At 39.6% G+C, this 15897-nt stretch overlaps 1 protein-coding gene across 6 annotated transcripts in view; it reads right to left on the bottom strand.

The window, feature by feature from the left end:
- The window catches only part of PDZRN4 (PDZ domain containing ring finger 4), a 371251-nt gene that overhangs the window by 57391 nt on the left and 297963 nt on the right, over nt 1-15897 (bottom strand). For all 6 annotated transcript variants that reach the window (XM_059080716.2, XM_067009077.1, XM_059080715.2 and 3 more), the window contains 2 exons: nt 8474-8730; nt 4661-4763 (listed from right to left, as the gene is read on the bottom strand). In XM_059080716.2, the coding sequence (XP_058936699.2) occupies nt 4661-4763; nt 8474-8730 (360 nt within the window). The remainder of the gene's footprint in view (nt 1-4660; nt 4764-8473; nt 8731-15897) is intronic.

Raw genomic sequence — 15897 nt, 5'->3', positions numbered from 1 at the left:
TAAGCAAACTTTGCTGAAAGCTGCCTCACAAATCATGAAGTTGCTCAAAAAGATATGATTAAAATCTCACTAATGCTTATCCTCTTGTTAACTACTTTTCTGAATGAACATCTTCCTGATTCATAATTCTCTTTTCTTTAACTACGTAAGAGAGGGATTATATACTTAAATTCTCACAAATATTCTGCACATATTCACAGGAATCCAGCTCTGGGAAATAAATTTTGCAAAATGACCCTTCTCAGCATAGCCCAAGGGTTTACTTATGCTTTGCATAAGAATTGCCAAGAGGAAGCGAATTAATATGCTAAATGCTCTTTCTTGTTTGTAGATAGTAGCCCAAGTTTGGGTTTCAGTTAACATCATACAGAACTCTGACACATACTTGTCTTTCTCTCTTTTCTACCTTTAATACCTCTCCAAGCAAACTTCTAAATTCTCTTTCATAGTGATGACAATGTACACACAAGGGCAACTCTATGTGCACTTAACTCAGGCTATTGGATATGTTTCTTCAACTTAATCTTAGGGGGAGGAATAAAAACAACGTCAAGCAGCATTTCTAAATGATAAAAATCACCAAGCTCAGAAATGTTGCTTAAATTACTCGCTTGTCTTGGCTAACATGATGTTTTATACTATCCAAATGTTGTACTTATTAATTTTCTGACTCTCCTCTATCAACACTGAGTTTTGAGAGTTGATGGCAAATGGTGCAGAAAATTCAACGTCTTCCTTGCATTCAGGCAGTAGCAAACATACCTTTATTAGGAGTTGGACAAAAGAGCTCTCTTTTCTCAAAGGCTTTCCCTTTAAATTATTTCTGGTAAAGGCTGGATTTGAGATCTGCCTCTGACTTGCTAAAGGCTATTTATGATTTATTTCAACCTTTAGCTGGCTCTAGGAAAAGAAAAAAAAAAAAAAAAGAACAAAGTTGAAAATACAGAAAAAGGAGTGCTTAATCCTCGGTATTTCAGTGGAAACAAGAGTCTGCATCCTGTATCTTATGATGGCTGCATTGTGTAAATTTTGATATTTTAATTTTTTCCCTCAAAAATGAAATTAAAATCCTTTACATTTTTAATTAGAAAACAGTGCCATCATTTTTTAAAAAGATCAAATTTCAAGCCGTGAGTCTTTTAATACAGGCTGGTCTGCTGAGACTTTTCTGAAGCACTGGGGGAAAATGTAAAACCCAGTCAAATAATTTTCTGAGGCAAAGTGGTGATGGGCCATGGTGAGATACGGGTGTCATAAAAATTTCATAGTGGTCCCTAACACACCAGCGTCACCATAGCATTGACACGTTGACTCTAATATCTCCAAAGAAGCATTTGCTGTCTATCATGGCTCTGAAGGGAGCTGTTACCATCTATCAGTGCAATAATCTGAGTGTTAAAGAGTCCCTAAATATATATTTACAAGATAGTCAGATCTGTTTTGGTCTAGTGGGTCAATAATCCACACACTAAAAGTCCCTAAATATGTATTCACAAGATAGACAGATCACCTTTGGTTCACTGAGTCAATAGTAAGTAGGCCTTTAAAAAGGTGCCTAAATAGTTGCCTTGTTTGTTCTTCAGCAAGTTCAGAAATTCAGTTCTGTACTCTTTTTGTCTTTTAAGAGTAGATTTATTATGCTAGTTCCAGTGGATGCCACAAGCTGAGTTTCACTCTGGCCTATGCTGTTTTGCTTTCAAAAAGTCAGAAGAAAAAACCCGCCCGAGCACAAACTATATTAAAGTTACGAGGCGAGGAATGGAAGTGCAGACACACAGGCAAAGCCCTCCGGGCCAGGATGAATGCTGTGCTTTCAGACTATGTCTCACCCCTGCCTCCGTCTCCGGTCAGCTTCCAGCCTCCCCCAACTCCTCCGACTGCTCTGCTGGAGGCTCTGCTTGCCCATCTTAAAGCTCATTTCAACAGCAGAGAGATCTTACGAGGGCTGCAGAACCCGGCCCTGCTCTCCACCAGTTACTCATTCTGAGTTCACCTCCTACCGCTGTCCGTCGCTCTTGCCTGTGCCCCCAGAGCACACCGGCCTCTGCTGTTCCTGGAGCCCACCAGCTGTGGTCCTGCTTCCGGTCCTTTGTACTCGCCCTTCCCTCTGTCTGGGAAGCTCCTCTCTCAGAATCCACACGGCTAGCTCTTTTACTCCCTTTAGGTCTCTTATGAGAGAGGCCCTCCCTGACCACCCTGTATAAGAGGGCAACGTCTCATCCCAACAGCATGCATTTCCTTCTTCTGTTACCCACACTGCTTGTTATCCACTAGCAGTTAATCACCATCTGATATAATGTGTCTTTACTTGTTTCTTGTCCATCTCTTTCTCCTAAAGGTTAAATTCCACTGGGGCAGAGGCTTCATCAATCCCACACTTAGATAAGAACCTGGCATATTTTTCGAACTGCTCATTAAATATTTATGGTACAACTGGATGAAAGCAGATGGAAAGGAGTCCTGTCTCTACTTTTCCGATTGCCTACTGATGTGTTTTCATGTTTAGGTTGAAGAGGAATGAGTATCTCTTTCTGAGATGAAGTCCTCTGCTTGGCCATTAGACCTCTCTTTTCCATAATACTATCTAAGTGGCATAAAACAGGTCCTTCCTGAAGGACCACTGCATCCACTGCATCCCCACAGCTACTGGGTTATAACAGAGTTCCTGGAGGAGCTGGGGTCATCTGAGCATGTCACAGAAACACTTGACCAGCCTGCTTCTAAGTGTAATATTGTGTAAAGGCAGCATTTCTAAATCTCCCTGTCCACAGTCAGCTCTGGTGATAGCAGTGGACTGACGAGATCTCACAGTCTCATCTGATGTAAACAAGAGGGATGGCGTGTGGCACTCTGCCATGTTAGCATAACAGACTGAGGTGTACTGGGTAGAGCCATTCTCTCCTAAGCTTGGTCAATTATCCTTGGGGTATTCCCCAATGCCTCCACCCCTACCTTTAGCCATGCAGATATTCTCAAATGTATCCCTTCTCAAGACTGAAGCCTGTCACAGTAACTTCTTCGTTATTTAAATTTCATGGGCATATTCTTTATTTCAATAACTCAGAAAGGTGACTTTGGCAAGAGAATCACAGCTGACAGCAAAGCAATGACTATGGCGGCGTGATTAGGAGAGGTTGCAGGCTACAGAAGGCCTGTCTGAGCATTTACCACTGTCATCACACTGATGCTGGCCTCTATTAGGGACTGACATTGGTCAGAAAAGAGGATGCAGTTCAGCAATAGTAATCACTCTAGAATCTGTCTGTATTGTAATAGTCAAAGATATGCTAATTAATTATAAGAATTTTTACTGTGAAACTGCTTAGCCTAAGCTAGTCTTTCTCCCATGTCCTCCCCTAGCACACAGATGTATTTTAATAAAGCTTTAAGGCACAAACGAAATAAAAAGCTGAAGTGATCTAGATAAATCCATTCCCCAAACCCAAAGCAATTAATTAACTGAAAGAAAAACGTCATTTAATCTTGAGTTATTTGGATAAGTGACTCAACTTTGTAATTTATTTTGCATGATGGGCAAAACTTAATGCCTATTTCAGTGTATACCAGTACTTAAGCAGATTTATAAAATAAAATTTTCAATCAAATTAATGGAGAGGAGGGGATAAGAAATTAACATGAACAACAGCAACAAAACCATCAACTCAGATACTAGGTATATTGCACAACCTTCCAAATTCTGGCTGAAAAGAAATAATGATTTCTGTAATCCCCAGCAATGACTTTTGCAGGGGCAAGATTTCAAATAAACATCTATTTGCTTTAGGTGAGCTTCACTGAATCGGTCTTATTTGATTTCAGATCCTCCTAAGGGAAGAGATTTCAGGATTTCCTGGTTGTAAAATGGAAAAGAACATTTTGCTGAACTTGTATGACATCATCGAAAGCATTAAAAGGGCAGATAATCACAGGTTCTTTGCCTGTTTACCAGAGCTTCTTTACCTCCTCAATCTACTTTATTTCCAAATGTCAGAGTAGTCTGAAACCTTTCAAAGATTTATAGACTGCAGAAGCAGAGGAAATATTAGTTTAAATTCTTTAACTTTTGTGAAAGCTTTTAAGTGATTAATAGATGGGCTTTTGGAGTTGTTTCATAACACGGTACAGATACTCTGATATGTACCGTGTGAAGGCTAAACACGATTTAACAACAAAGGACATGAGGTCATCTCTCAATCTAGAAAGTCAGGGAAACTGCTCTTTAGAGTACTTGAGTCATAAATATATATATATATATATATATATAAGATTTAGTTTATCAGTTAAAATCAAAATACTACACAATGAATGAAAATAGTAAATACAATCTCGGTTTTAAATATAATTTCTTTTCCAAACTCTACTTGGAAATTCTCTTATATTACAAGAAGAAGAAAAAAATTGTAGCTGCCATAATATTATTTATACAAAGCAACAAAAATGTGAGCAAATTATTTTCAGGCTTGTATTATAAAAATGTTTTTTCCAATATACTTAAAATACCAGTGCCAAATAGGTGAAACAAATATTTAAAAGCTCTTACCTTAGATATATAATAGACAAAATAGTTCTCACAGTGATAAATTAATGTTTTCTTTGTTATGCAAAACGCCTCAACCATAACTTCATGAAGAAACGTGAAGTGGTGTGAAAATGATCTTACCTCATATTCAAAGTCCTCTGTTCTGTCTGCATCAGCAGGCAAGCTGGAAAGATACTCATTGTCCTCATAAAATTCATGCTCCATCGGATGAAGAGAATGGCAGCTATGGGAAATGTAGCAATATGATAGGAATGGATCAAAAGGGTTGTTCCCAAGATTAAAACTAATTTTAGAATTTCACTTTTGTTTTCACTGCTCGCCAATAAGACCTTTACTGATCTAGCCTTTAAATGAACTACACCGCAGAAAGAGCAACTGCTTTTCTTTCTCCCCCTATATGAAGTCCATCAATTTGATTTTCTGAGAGAATACAAAGATAATGGCTCAAGGTCGACCTTCATTCTGTGAAGGGGCAGATGTGCGACCTCGCCCCGCCGTGGTGCTATATTGATACTCTGGCCTCCTTCCATTCCATCGAATGGATTTGCTCCATGCATCGGTGTGTGGCATTTGAGACTGAAGTCTACCCAAAGGTGGGTATTTTATAACAAAGTACTCCCAATTTCCTAATTACAGCCTCCAACCAGTTCTGAAGTCTGATATTATACGCGCAGGCGGCCCTCCATGTCCTTGGGTTCTGCGTCCAAGTATTCAACCAACTGCGGATCAAACAATCGAATCTTTAGTTCTATTTCCAACCTTGGGCTATCCCAGTTACCTCGCAGGAGCCATGTGAGGACCCAGTGGATAGATGAATGTAAAGGCAGACGTTTCCAGACGTGGTGGGCTCTGTACTGGCCCAGTGGGGGTAAGAAGCGCGGTAGCACGCGAGTGCTGGTGAGTGTGGGCCAGGGGCCTGCTGACTGCAAGGGGCACTGCAGGAGGGAGGAGGAGGAGGAGGAAGGTACAGTGGTACAGTGGCAGGAGTGATGCTCTGCCTCCTCGACGTAAATGGTGCTGTGTATGCCAACCTCCCACCACCCTCTGTCTCTCTGTTAAGCCACTTAATCCTGGCAGGGACAAATAAAGTTGTTATCTGTACCCCCCAAAAAAAGATAGAAGCTGAGGTTGGTTGAATCCTTGGATGCGGAACCCGTGGATGTGCAGGTAGGGTGGGCACCGTGTCTTTCGGATTGTAAATCGTACTCACGTTGCCCCCATTTCTTAAGATTTCCTTCCTCATTCTCCCTCATAACCCACATCTTTCCCTCTTTGATAAAGGGCATGTCCACAAACAATAAAGAACGTTCATGGTGATAACTCACTGGAAACTCCTATAAGCCACAGGTTTTCATAATCCCTTTAGAAAATTTCTCAGGACAAAGGGAACTGATGGAGTAAAGGAAATGAAGAGGACCCAAGGCATTGTATATTACTTCTATGTATCCTTTAACTTTGGGGAAATGTTTTACATAATTTATAGAAGGCCTTTCAAATTGCTCTATGCCCTGATAGAGGCACTATACATTATACAATATGAAAGCTAAGCACAGTTGAACAGCAAAGGGCATGAGGTCCTCTATAAGAATGTCCAAGTCAGTGAAAAGGCCTAAGTGCAATTAACCAAGTTGGTTTCAGGTGAGACCTCTAAGCCCAGCCATTATGAAAAAACTGGACTTAGTAGCATAAATTAGTCCCCTCATCACTAGCTGGAATGCCAGAGACATTCATCCTGGTGCCCTCACACAGCCAGTGTAAATATTCTACCAGCCTCTTCTCACTATACTCTAACACTCTCTAATTTTCACACAAATAGCAAAAGCAGTACAGGTAGTATCTTGCTTGCTGGTCTAACAGGTGAACCCTCCTAGCTTAAAGCTGGACTGGCTTTTTTTTAACTTTTAATTTTATATTGGGAGTATAGTTGATTAACAATGTTGTGTTAGTTTCAGGTGTACAGCAAAGTGATTCAGTTATACATATACATGTATCCATTCTTTTTCAAATTCCTTTCCCATTTAGGTTGTTGCATAATATAAGCAGAGTTCCCTGTTGAGAAGCCCATTTGGGCTGGTAAAACATCAGAGCCTGCCGTTTGGGGCATCTGACGTGTTTCCCTGGTCTTTGACTTAGTAAGTAGGAAGCCCTGCTGTGAAGAACACCTTATTAATTCAGTAAACATTTACCAAGTATCTACCAGACGCCAGGCCCTGTGCCAATTGCTGGAAATCGGTTGGTGTCTTTTTAATTGGGTAGAGCAGCAAAGTGGGAATTTTAATATAGTGAGATAATGAAGGGGAAAATAGAGACACTATGAGAGTACCTACTACAGTCCTAGGAAGTCTGCTAGGAGAGGTTAGCTTTCAGCTACGATCTGCAGGGCTTGGGAAGAGGACACAGCGCACTGGTTAAGGGAGTGGGCATTGGAGACAGACCTCCTGGGCTCAGGAGCCTGGCCCTATCGCTTCCTTGCTGTATGACCTTGCCAATTACTTAACATTTGTTTCCTCATCTGTGACAAGGGGATGGTAATAATATAATGTACTCCCTCAGAATGTTTTTATGAGGAGTAAATGAGTTAATAATTGTAAAAAACTTGGAATACTCCCTAAAACATGTTAAGTTAGCTAATAAATGTCAGCTATTATTCATTCAAGAAAGTATTTATTGGATGGCTACTCTGTGTCACACTGTACTAATGAATATTGTATATTTGTTTGCTTGTGTATTTTTCATCTCCCCTGTAGAATATAAGCTCCAGGAGGCAGTGGCTTTATTTTTTGTTCCCCGTTTTATGCCCAGTATCTAGTTCCAGTGCCTGACTCAAGGGGCTATTTAATAAGTAAGGGATAGATGACTAGAATCGTAGGTCAGACAAACAGAGCCCCTGTCCTCCTGGAACTTGAAGTTTCAAAGAGTGGTTTCCAAAGCATGGCTGCACATTAAAATTGCCTAGGGACATTTTTGAAAAATTCTAATGCCTGGGTTTTGGCCTGAGGTGGGATTGATCTGGGCATTGCATTGATACTGCTTTTCAAAGTTCCCAGGTGATTCTAATGTACACGTGTAAACCACTGAGATGGACTTAACAAAAGCCACTAAAGGGCAGGCGGGTGTCATGACCAAGTGTACATTTTGCTAAATGGAGCGTGGATTGCAGTGGGCAATGAAAACGCAGGCTACAGAGACTACTGCTTTTATAAATCAAGCTCTCAATAATGTTTGAATATTTGCTTAAAAGTTCACAGAACAAAGTGTGTGGAGCAAAACAGACTTCCAAAGCTGCAAGGGGAGCATTATTTGAATAAACTATCTCTAACTGCCTTTAACTCAGGTAAAAATGGAAAAGAAATATTCCTTTAATAGTTCCTTATTTTGTAGCTCTATACTTCCTCTCGGACAGCCGGGATCTTTGGTTCACTTCTCAATATATCAGGTAATTGTTTTCTTTGGAGAACTGCACTTTAATAAATTTCCTAGCTTCTCCTTTAAAGAAGAGAAAAGCAAAAGAGCAAAAGAGAGAGAGATGATCCACAGAGGAGAATATAGTGCCAACCTGCCACTTCTGGGTCCGTCTTAACAAGGTTTTTTGGCAGCTTCGGTGAGAAAAGCTATTTCCCTGACCAGTGCTCATGAGCTGTGTGAGGCTTGTGATGACTGGAAATATGAAGATGAACTAATCAGAGCCAGACTTTTTCACTCAGCATCTCAGCAAGTATGATTCCTGAGCTGAAACAACCGTGCAGGTCAGGAAAAGTAAGAGCAGGACAGCTGAGAACGAATTGGATGGAGACACCATTACACTTTCCAAACAGAACTGAGAGCTTGTCTCCATAACTGTCAACCTGCTACAGTGACTTGTCTCTTCCCAACACCTACTTTCAATGACGAATGACAACAAATAGGGCTCTGGGAGAAATGACAGAAAAATACCTGTCTGAGAGCAGAAATGGACAGATGTCGGGCACTGGAGGGGTGGGTGGCCTAAGTTTGGCCAGGGCCATGATATGTTCAAAGGTGATGTCCGTCTGAGTGCTGGCGTCCACAAGCCGCACTTCTGGGGCCGTCCCATAGGCTGGTTTACTGAGAGGCGTTCGCCTTAGCACCTGCACCACAATGGGCTCCTTGGCATTTCGAAAAGCTTCCACTGCCTCTTCATGGGTGGCCTTTGAGAGATCCTTCCCATTGACCTGCAAAGATGAAAGGACATTGCTCATCTCAGAGGAAAGAACAGAGAGGCTGTCATGATAGATTAAATAAAGGTGGGCAGGGGAGGCTTAAACCAGCTCTTGTTATGAATTTTGTAAAGGAATATTTAATCAGACATTGGCATTTATTGAACTCTTCACCAGCAGGAGAAAGTGAAGGAGCCTAGGAAAACAGTTATTTCTTACACCTTTAGGAAGCAAATCATCAGAATTATTAGTAAAGATTTCAAAACTTAAGCAGCACACAAGCCTCAGAAAATGTTCAAAATCTTCAACTAGGTAGAGATGTTCAGTATATCCTTTTTAAAAAATGATCTATCAATCTCTTGGTGGTATTTTCAATATTTAATCAGTCTTACTGACTTGAAATCTAATTTGGGGGGATATTGTCAAATTTCTTTCATATTCATCATTTTTATCCAAGACCAAATTATTGCTCATGTGCATATTATCCTAAATCCTTGCTATTCAGAGTGTGGTCCATAGGCCAGCAGCATAAGAGATTAGAAATGCAGAATCCCCGGCCCTATCCCAGACCTACTAAATGAGAGCTGGTATTTCTACAAGATTCCAGCTGATTTATATGCACGAGAAAGTAGCACGGCCCTAAAACACCTCTGAGTGAGCATACCATGTCCCTCTCCTCCTAGCCTGTTTTCATTTGTACCAGTTTATGACTCTCCAGCACAGCCCTGGACATAACAGAGGAAGAGGTCATGTTTGTCTTTGCCCTCCATCACTGCTTCTCAGTTGGGCCAACCACTGGCATTTGGGAGATAAAAATTATTCTTATAGTGATACTCTCCCACACCTGCTTATTTAGGGCCATTGATGTTCCCCCACATTTGTGGCACCCAAAACAGCCACACTCTTTTCTGACCACCCTCTTGAGAGGCAGTACAGACACTGCTCTCAAATTGTCATCAATTTATTCCCCTAAAATAGGTCCTGATAACACAGCCTCTTAGTGGAAGTTGTGTTTTCATAAAGGACTACGGAATCCTGAAAGAACTTCACAACTCCCATCCTCAGTGAATCAATAATATTGGCCTTTGCAAATAGGAAGACATACTTGGGAGTACAGTACTATGATCAAAACCCCTGAAATTACACCATTTCTAGACAACTAAAGTACCCGCCTGTTGGTGAGGCTCTGATAACTGCTGTGCACCAGTAAATCCTTAGAGATCCCTGGGTGCCTTCAAAAGAAGCAAAGGGAATCACTGAGTTGAAGCCAGAGAGTGATTGGCTGGCGTTCAAATGAGCACATTTTCTCTCCCTGAGCAGACAAAGAATATGTGCGTGCTCAAAGCAAATGTGGGGCATTTGGGGGTAAATGACACAATGCCAGGCAGAAATCATCATGTCATGCAGAGATAGGCTTAATGACCTGGAGGAGGTGATTTGCTCAATTGACCCTGAAAGAGTTAATGTGCCTTCAGAAGCTGAGCAATTAAGTTTCCTCACCAGCACCATATGACCCAGTACAGTTAGTTCTCGAATAACTAGTAGGAAGCATCAGCTGGAGATTTGGGTGTGTACCTACCAACGTGCACACTCACTAATCTGTGCATTTACTCTCTCATTCTTTTCTCCACGAACTAAACTTAAACATTTCCACTGAGTTTTCTCTGGCACAACCTTGGATGGCTTGATGACTTTGGGCATACAGGAGGATGTGAATGAGGGACACCTACTGACCAGCATGCATTCCTTGAGCTGCTGTCGGGTGACAGGTACTCTGGGCTGAGGCCACCACTCCTGAGCACCTGCAGTCAGCAAATGATAAGAGAAGTTCCAGGAGGGAAAAGCACAACCTAAGGTCTGGCCTCTCATGTTGAATAGCGTCATCCTCTGTGTCTCATATTGTGGTCCGTATTTATAAATTCCAGGGTTATGGAAGAGGGTCCAGTGGTAGATAATACTGCTCTGTCGGTATCTATGTGTTAGGGAAGAAGTGCCCTTTTGTCCACACGTTTCCTGTTTCATGGCATACTCGTACAAGATTTCATACCCTTCCTTCTCCGAAAAGAACTCCTGGTCACAATCTGTTATCAACTATTTAAAATCTACTGGAATTATGTCAATAATGCTACCTTTTCCTTTAAACCTTGCATCTGGAGTAACTCTAACAATGGCAGAATGAAAGAGGACAGAGCCCTTTTTGAAGGAACTTCAAGCAATATCTGAGGGTAAAGGGAAAATAATTTGTGGCCATGGTTTCTTCCAGTCATACATTAAATCCTACTAATGCATAAATTGTGTGTCATTAAATAATGAACAGACAAATGCCATTATTCTATTTCTTCCCCAAGGTGGCTCAGTACCTTGTCTACAATTTAGTCTTGATATTCCTTTGTTTCTTATTTGTTTTAGTGATCTTCAAAGTAAGATTAATTTTTAAAAAGTGAGTTCCTTACTGACAATGATTATTTATTTTATGTTCCAATAAGGTAAATAAGATTATTTTTGCAAAGTTCAGAAAAGTATAAAAATTTCTGCAGAAACATAAAAATTGCTGGAGAGTATTTTAGGCTGTGAAATTATTAGTTCTTATTGCAATGCTTAGTATATGCAGATATTAGCTTTCATACAGCAAGATCAATAGCTATTGATTCTAAGAATTGTACATTCATTCATTTACAATCATGGCATTTATATGCAAATTTCATTTTTTTCCCTTTAAGATAATCAAATACAGTCTTAAAAAAGGACAGTCAATATAATCTCAAGTATCTTACTTCCCCATTGGGAACGCTCTTTTCTTCCAGTTATCATGCAGCTGACCTCTATTTTCATAAGCTATTTAATATCTCTCGAAGTAAAGAAGTCTATGACCTTTAAAGGCTCTGCTGCCCCATGTGATTCCTTAGAAAATGTAAGCACTGATGATACAAAACACCTTTTTTTTTCACTTCACTTGAAGTTCATCAACATACTGTTAGCCTAGCAAAAGGTCACCCTTTTATAAATTATGCCTTTCACAACAGAAAAAAGATTAGATTTAATTGGGATTTTCTGGCAGTTGCTTTGCTCAGTTATCATCAGTTTCAGCTAGGGAGAAGAACAATGTTGGAAGAATACCTGAGGTTTTAATCCTATAGAAAAATTCTGTAGTAAACTAACAAATGAATAGCAAAACTTTGTTTTTTTTCCAAATGGTTAGATCCTAAACCAACAAAGTATTTGGTATTTCATGGTGCCATATCCTTATCATTCTACTTATTTTCCATCATATTCTCTCCGTCCCCCCCTTTACTCCTCCTTCCGCCTTCCTTCCTCTCTGTCTCCATCTTGGTTTTGGATGGACAACTTATGTGAAATGAAACTGGAGAAGGAGAAGCCATCTATCAAATGTGTTGCAGTTAATGCAGGTAGTTAAGAGTGCCGATCCAAACTGTTCTAGGTGCCTAGTAAACAGAAGGAAGCAGAAGTGAAGGAAGTTGAGTTTCAGGAGAAAAAAACTGGATGAAGAGCGTTGAGAGCAAAACTGATGGGAGGAAATGAAAGGTAATTTGAAAATTTAAAAAGATATACTAATGTATTATGTGGGGTGTGCTTTGAAGTGTACATGCGGAAGGGTTTCAAGAAGCCTGGTGATTTGATTTAAGCAGGGTGTAGAGAACAAGACCTTTTTCTAAAGTGGTTGTTAAATGGAATGAGTGAGAGGTTAGAGCGCCATAATAAACAAGAGACGTATATGCGATAATTCCCTCTATTACTCTAACATCTGGCTTTTTGAGAACTGTGGCCAAAACTGATTTGGTTCTAAAGCTACCTAGCAACTAGAGTATAACTGAAAAGACTCATGGGGTTGCTGTTTGATAAGAGGCTTGCGGCCCCAGAGTGGGGTGACTGGACTCTGAAATGGTGATTAAGTTACCTGACTTGAGGTAAATGGGAAATCAGGCACATTATTGATAAAGAGGTTCTCAGAATTGGTTACAGCATAAAAGAGGAAAGGAAGATGCCACTGATAGAAGTTGAGGAGAAATAGAGACATGTGGTTATCCTCATAAAAACTAGATTTGGGATGGGAAGCAAGTGGGAAGAGTAGCCTTAATCATGCCAAACTTGAAGCAGTTCTAAGACATTCAGATAAACTAACAAATAAATGGATGATAAGTGACTAAAAGAAGAACTAATCATGGGAAGCCACTTCCAGAGAAGGTCTTCCTCTCACCCCTGCACTTACTTTATCAATTTAGTTGATAAGTTGAAAAGTATACCCAATTTTACTGCTATGAAAAATGTCGTTTCTAAAAAAATATTTTCCATTTTATTGATAGAGAGCAGTGAATAGGCGAAAACTAGTAACTTTTCAGCAATTAATGCAAAAAAAGTATGAGTACATTTGTTGTGGCAGATGGGCTAATTAATCCATAAGCAACTTGTGAATGTTAAGTAAAGAATATAGCTTTTCATATGTAAACCAAATCACAGCATCTTTTGATGAAGCTTCTGTTTAATGAACAATCAATTTACCCTTTGGGATAAATTGCAAAATCTGGGCTACTTGTCAACAACCTCCCCAGTGTGACTGGTGGCCTCAGCTTGGATATGAGCTCCCCTACTTGGATTAGTCCTGCAAATCCACACACATGCAAAATGTTCTTGAGTACCAGAAAGCCAACAGGCTTTTCTCTTTTCCTTTTGTAGTGCAAACAAGTGCATAAATGACCAAGTCACCCTGGTGAGGTTCCATTTCCAGAGTCAGCTGTTTGGGATGATTAGGGTTTCCAAACCTCTGTGCCTCTTGTAAAAAATATGGGTGTTTAAGCATCTCTGCCTTTCATGGGAGAATACATATGGGAACACTCAATAGAAGAAGTATAGAATATCAAGGATTATGTACAGTTTCAAGTTGAGAATAAGCAAGCATAAAACACTTGAATATTGTTTTTTTAATGTTTATAAAACTTTATTGTTTCATTCATTCATTTATTTTCAGCTTTATGGAGGTATAGATGACAAAATTCTAAGATATGTACATGGTGGGGATTTGATATATGTATATATTGTGAAAGGATTCCAAACAACTAGTTAATTAACACATGTATCACTTCAATTAATTACTTAAGTTTTATTTAGGTGAGAACATTTAGGTTCTACTCGTTTAGCAAATTTCAATTCTATAATACAGTGTTATCAACTACAGTCCCAGGTTTTACGTTAGATCCTCAGACCTGAGTATTGTAATTCTGATTGGGCATGACAGTTTACAAGAACTCCCACCCTCATGAATAACTGTGAAATTAATTTTGATTAGAGTCCCTATGTGAATGCTGATCAAATTCTCTACTTGATAATTACCAAGGTGTTGTAAAAACATGGCCTAATAACAGTTTATATAAGGAAGAAGCAATATTTAAATTGCTACTAAAATGTTTGGTATGAAAGGAATTTAAAATACTCTGAACTCTATATTCATGAAAACACTTGTCATATACAAACTATAAAACAATTTTAAGGAATTAAAGCATATTGCTTTTTTCTAAACTTGGTATGCTTGATTCTAGGTGGACATCTGTTATGTAAATTGAGGACAGCACAGCATAAAAAATACTTATAGTAAAAGGAACTCACAGGATAGGAATGGTGCAAAATGTTGTGAAGAAAACCTGGTGAGAGATTGACTAAAATTAATTTTGACTATTTTAAAAACATTATCAATGAACAAAACAATCACTGGTAGGTTTGTGATAATCACATAATTTCAGAAGTTGAGAATGTAAGAAATGTTAGATTGTATTAAACCAAAAAGCCTGCATAGTTCAGTGTTCTTTTGACAGTGCTGTTACTAGATTTTGGGAAGAGAATATGGTAATTATCACACAGGATCTAATGAGCAGACCTATTCAGAAGTGATCCTGGGGCTCCTTCTGGCTTGTCTGGACTACAGGGTTGGTAGCTTTATTTTCCTGGTGTGTGGGGTGTTGCAGCTTCCCTTGAGCTCCAAAGGCCCCCAGTGCTGCGTAGCTGGCTTTCCCAGAAAACTGGAAATAACTGACTTCTAACTCAAACAGCCTGAACCTTCTGTGTTTCCATACTGACGGTGTGCCTATAAGAGGACAACAGTGGGGTGGGGTCCCTCCACTGGAATACAGACCCAAAGCATGTCCAACAGTTTCAGGTCCCCTCTGTGCTGCTGACCTCTGATTTGCATGTTCCCCCAATAGAGACTGTAACCTAACCTATAACTTGTGACATTGTAGGATTTGCCCCATGGACCCTGTGTGACATAATACACATTTATAAACTAAAGAATTGAATTTATTCAAAATGCTTTCGTATGTAACATTAATGAATTGCAGACTTCAATGAGATATTTTAAAAGCCTAATATTATGTTTAGTTAATTGACTGTGACACTGTGAGGTCACTACAGTAGGACAGTATGTTGTTTCCTGGTCCCTTTCCTAGTACATTTTGATGGCGAGGTGTTCCCAAATGCAAGCAAGACTCATCTTGAATTTGTCTCATTAAGATGTTATAGACCCATTATTTGTGGATTTGTCAGAGCTGTTCTTGAACCAATTTATAATTTTGGTTATAGGAAATCTTGGGGATGCATCTTTCATAATTGCTTTTCCCCCATAATCTTTTCACTGTCTTAATTTTTGCATCCCTTCTTCTGTATTTTGTTTCTGTCTTTATTCTCATTGCCACACTTCTCTTCCAAGCTTTCCCGTTTGAGATTCAACAAATCTGAAGAGTGGTTTTCTATAAAAATTATTCCTGTTTTTAAGGAACAGGTTATGATAGTTTTAATTCTTACTGGGGGAAATAAATTAAAATATATACAACATAGTTTTATTTACTTCATTATAAATGAATTTATTTTCCCTCCCCTCAATGAAAGAAATGGAAGTTTCTCCTCTTTGGCACATGAGCTGGTGTTTCTTCGTTTGTCCCTGAGATCCACAGTCTACTCTTTTCTACCCAGCTCTGTATAGCCTGGGATGCTGATAACCGTACTCCAAGTCACCAGGCTCCCTTGCTTTACATCTTTTGTTTGGTTTGGTCAATAGTAGGAGAGGTAATGTTCTGTCTTTATCCAGCCCCTCCCCACCGGGCTTGCAGGATGGCAGCTCCTGCCAGGTGTGGTTCGCACCCTGGCTTACATTCCACCTTCATGTCTGCAGGTAGT

Source organism: Kogia breviceps, chromosome 12 (genome assembly GCF_026419965.1).
Source record: "Kogia breviceps isolate mKogBre1 chromosome 12, mKogBre1 haplotype 1, whole genome shotgun sequence".
In the NCBI taxonomy this organism is placed as follows: Eukaryota; Metazoa; Chordata; class Mammalia; order Artiodactyla; family Physeteridae; genus Kogia; species Kogia breviceps.
This window is presented reverse-complemented; position numbering and strand designations above follow the sequence as displayed.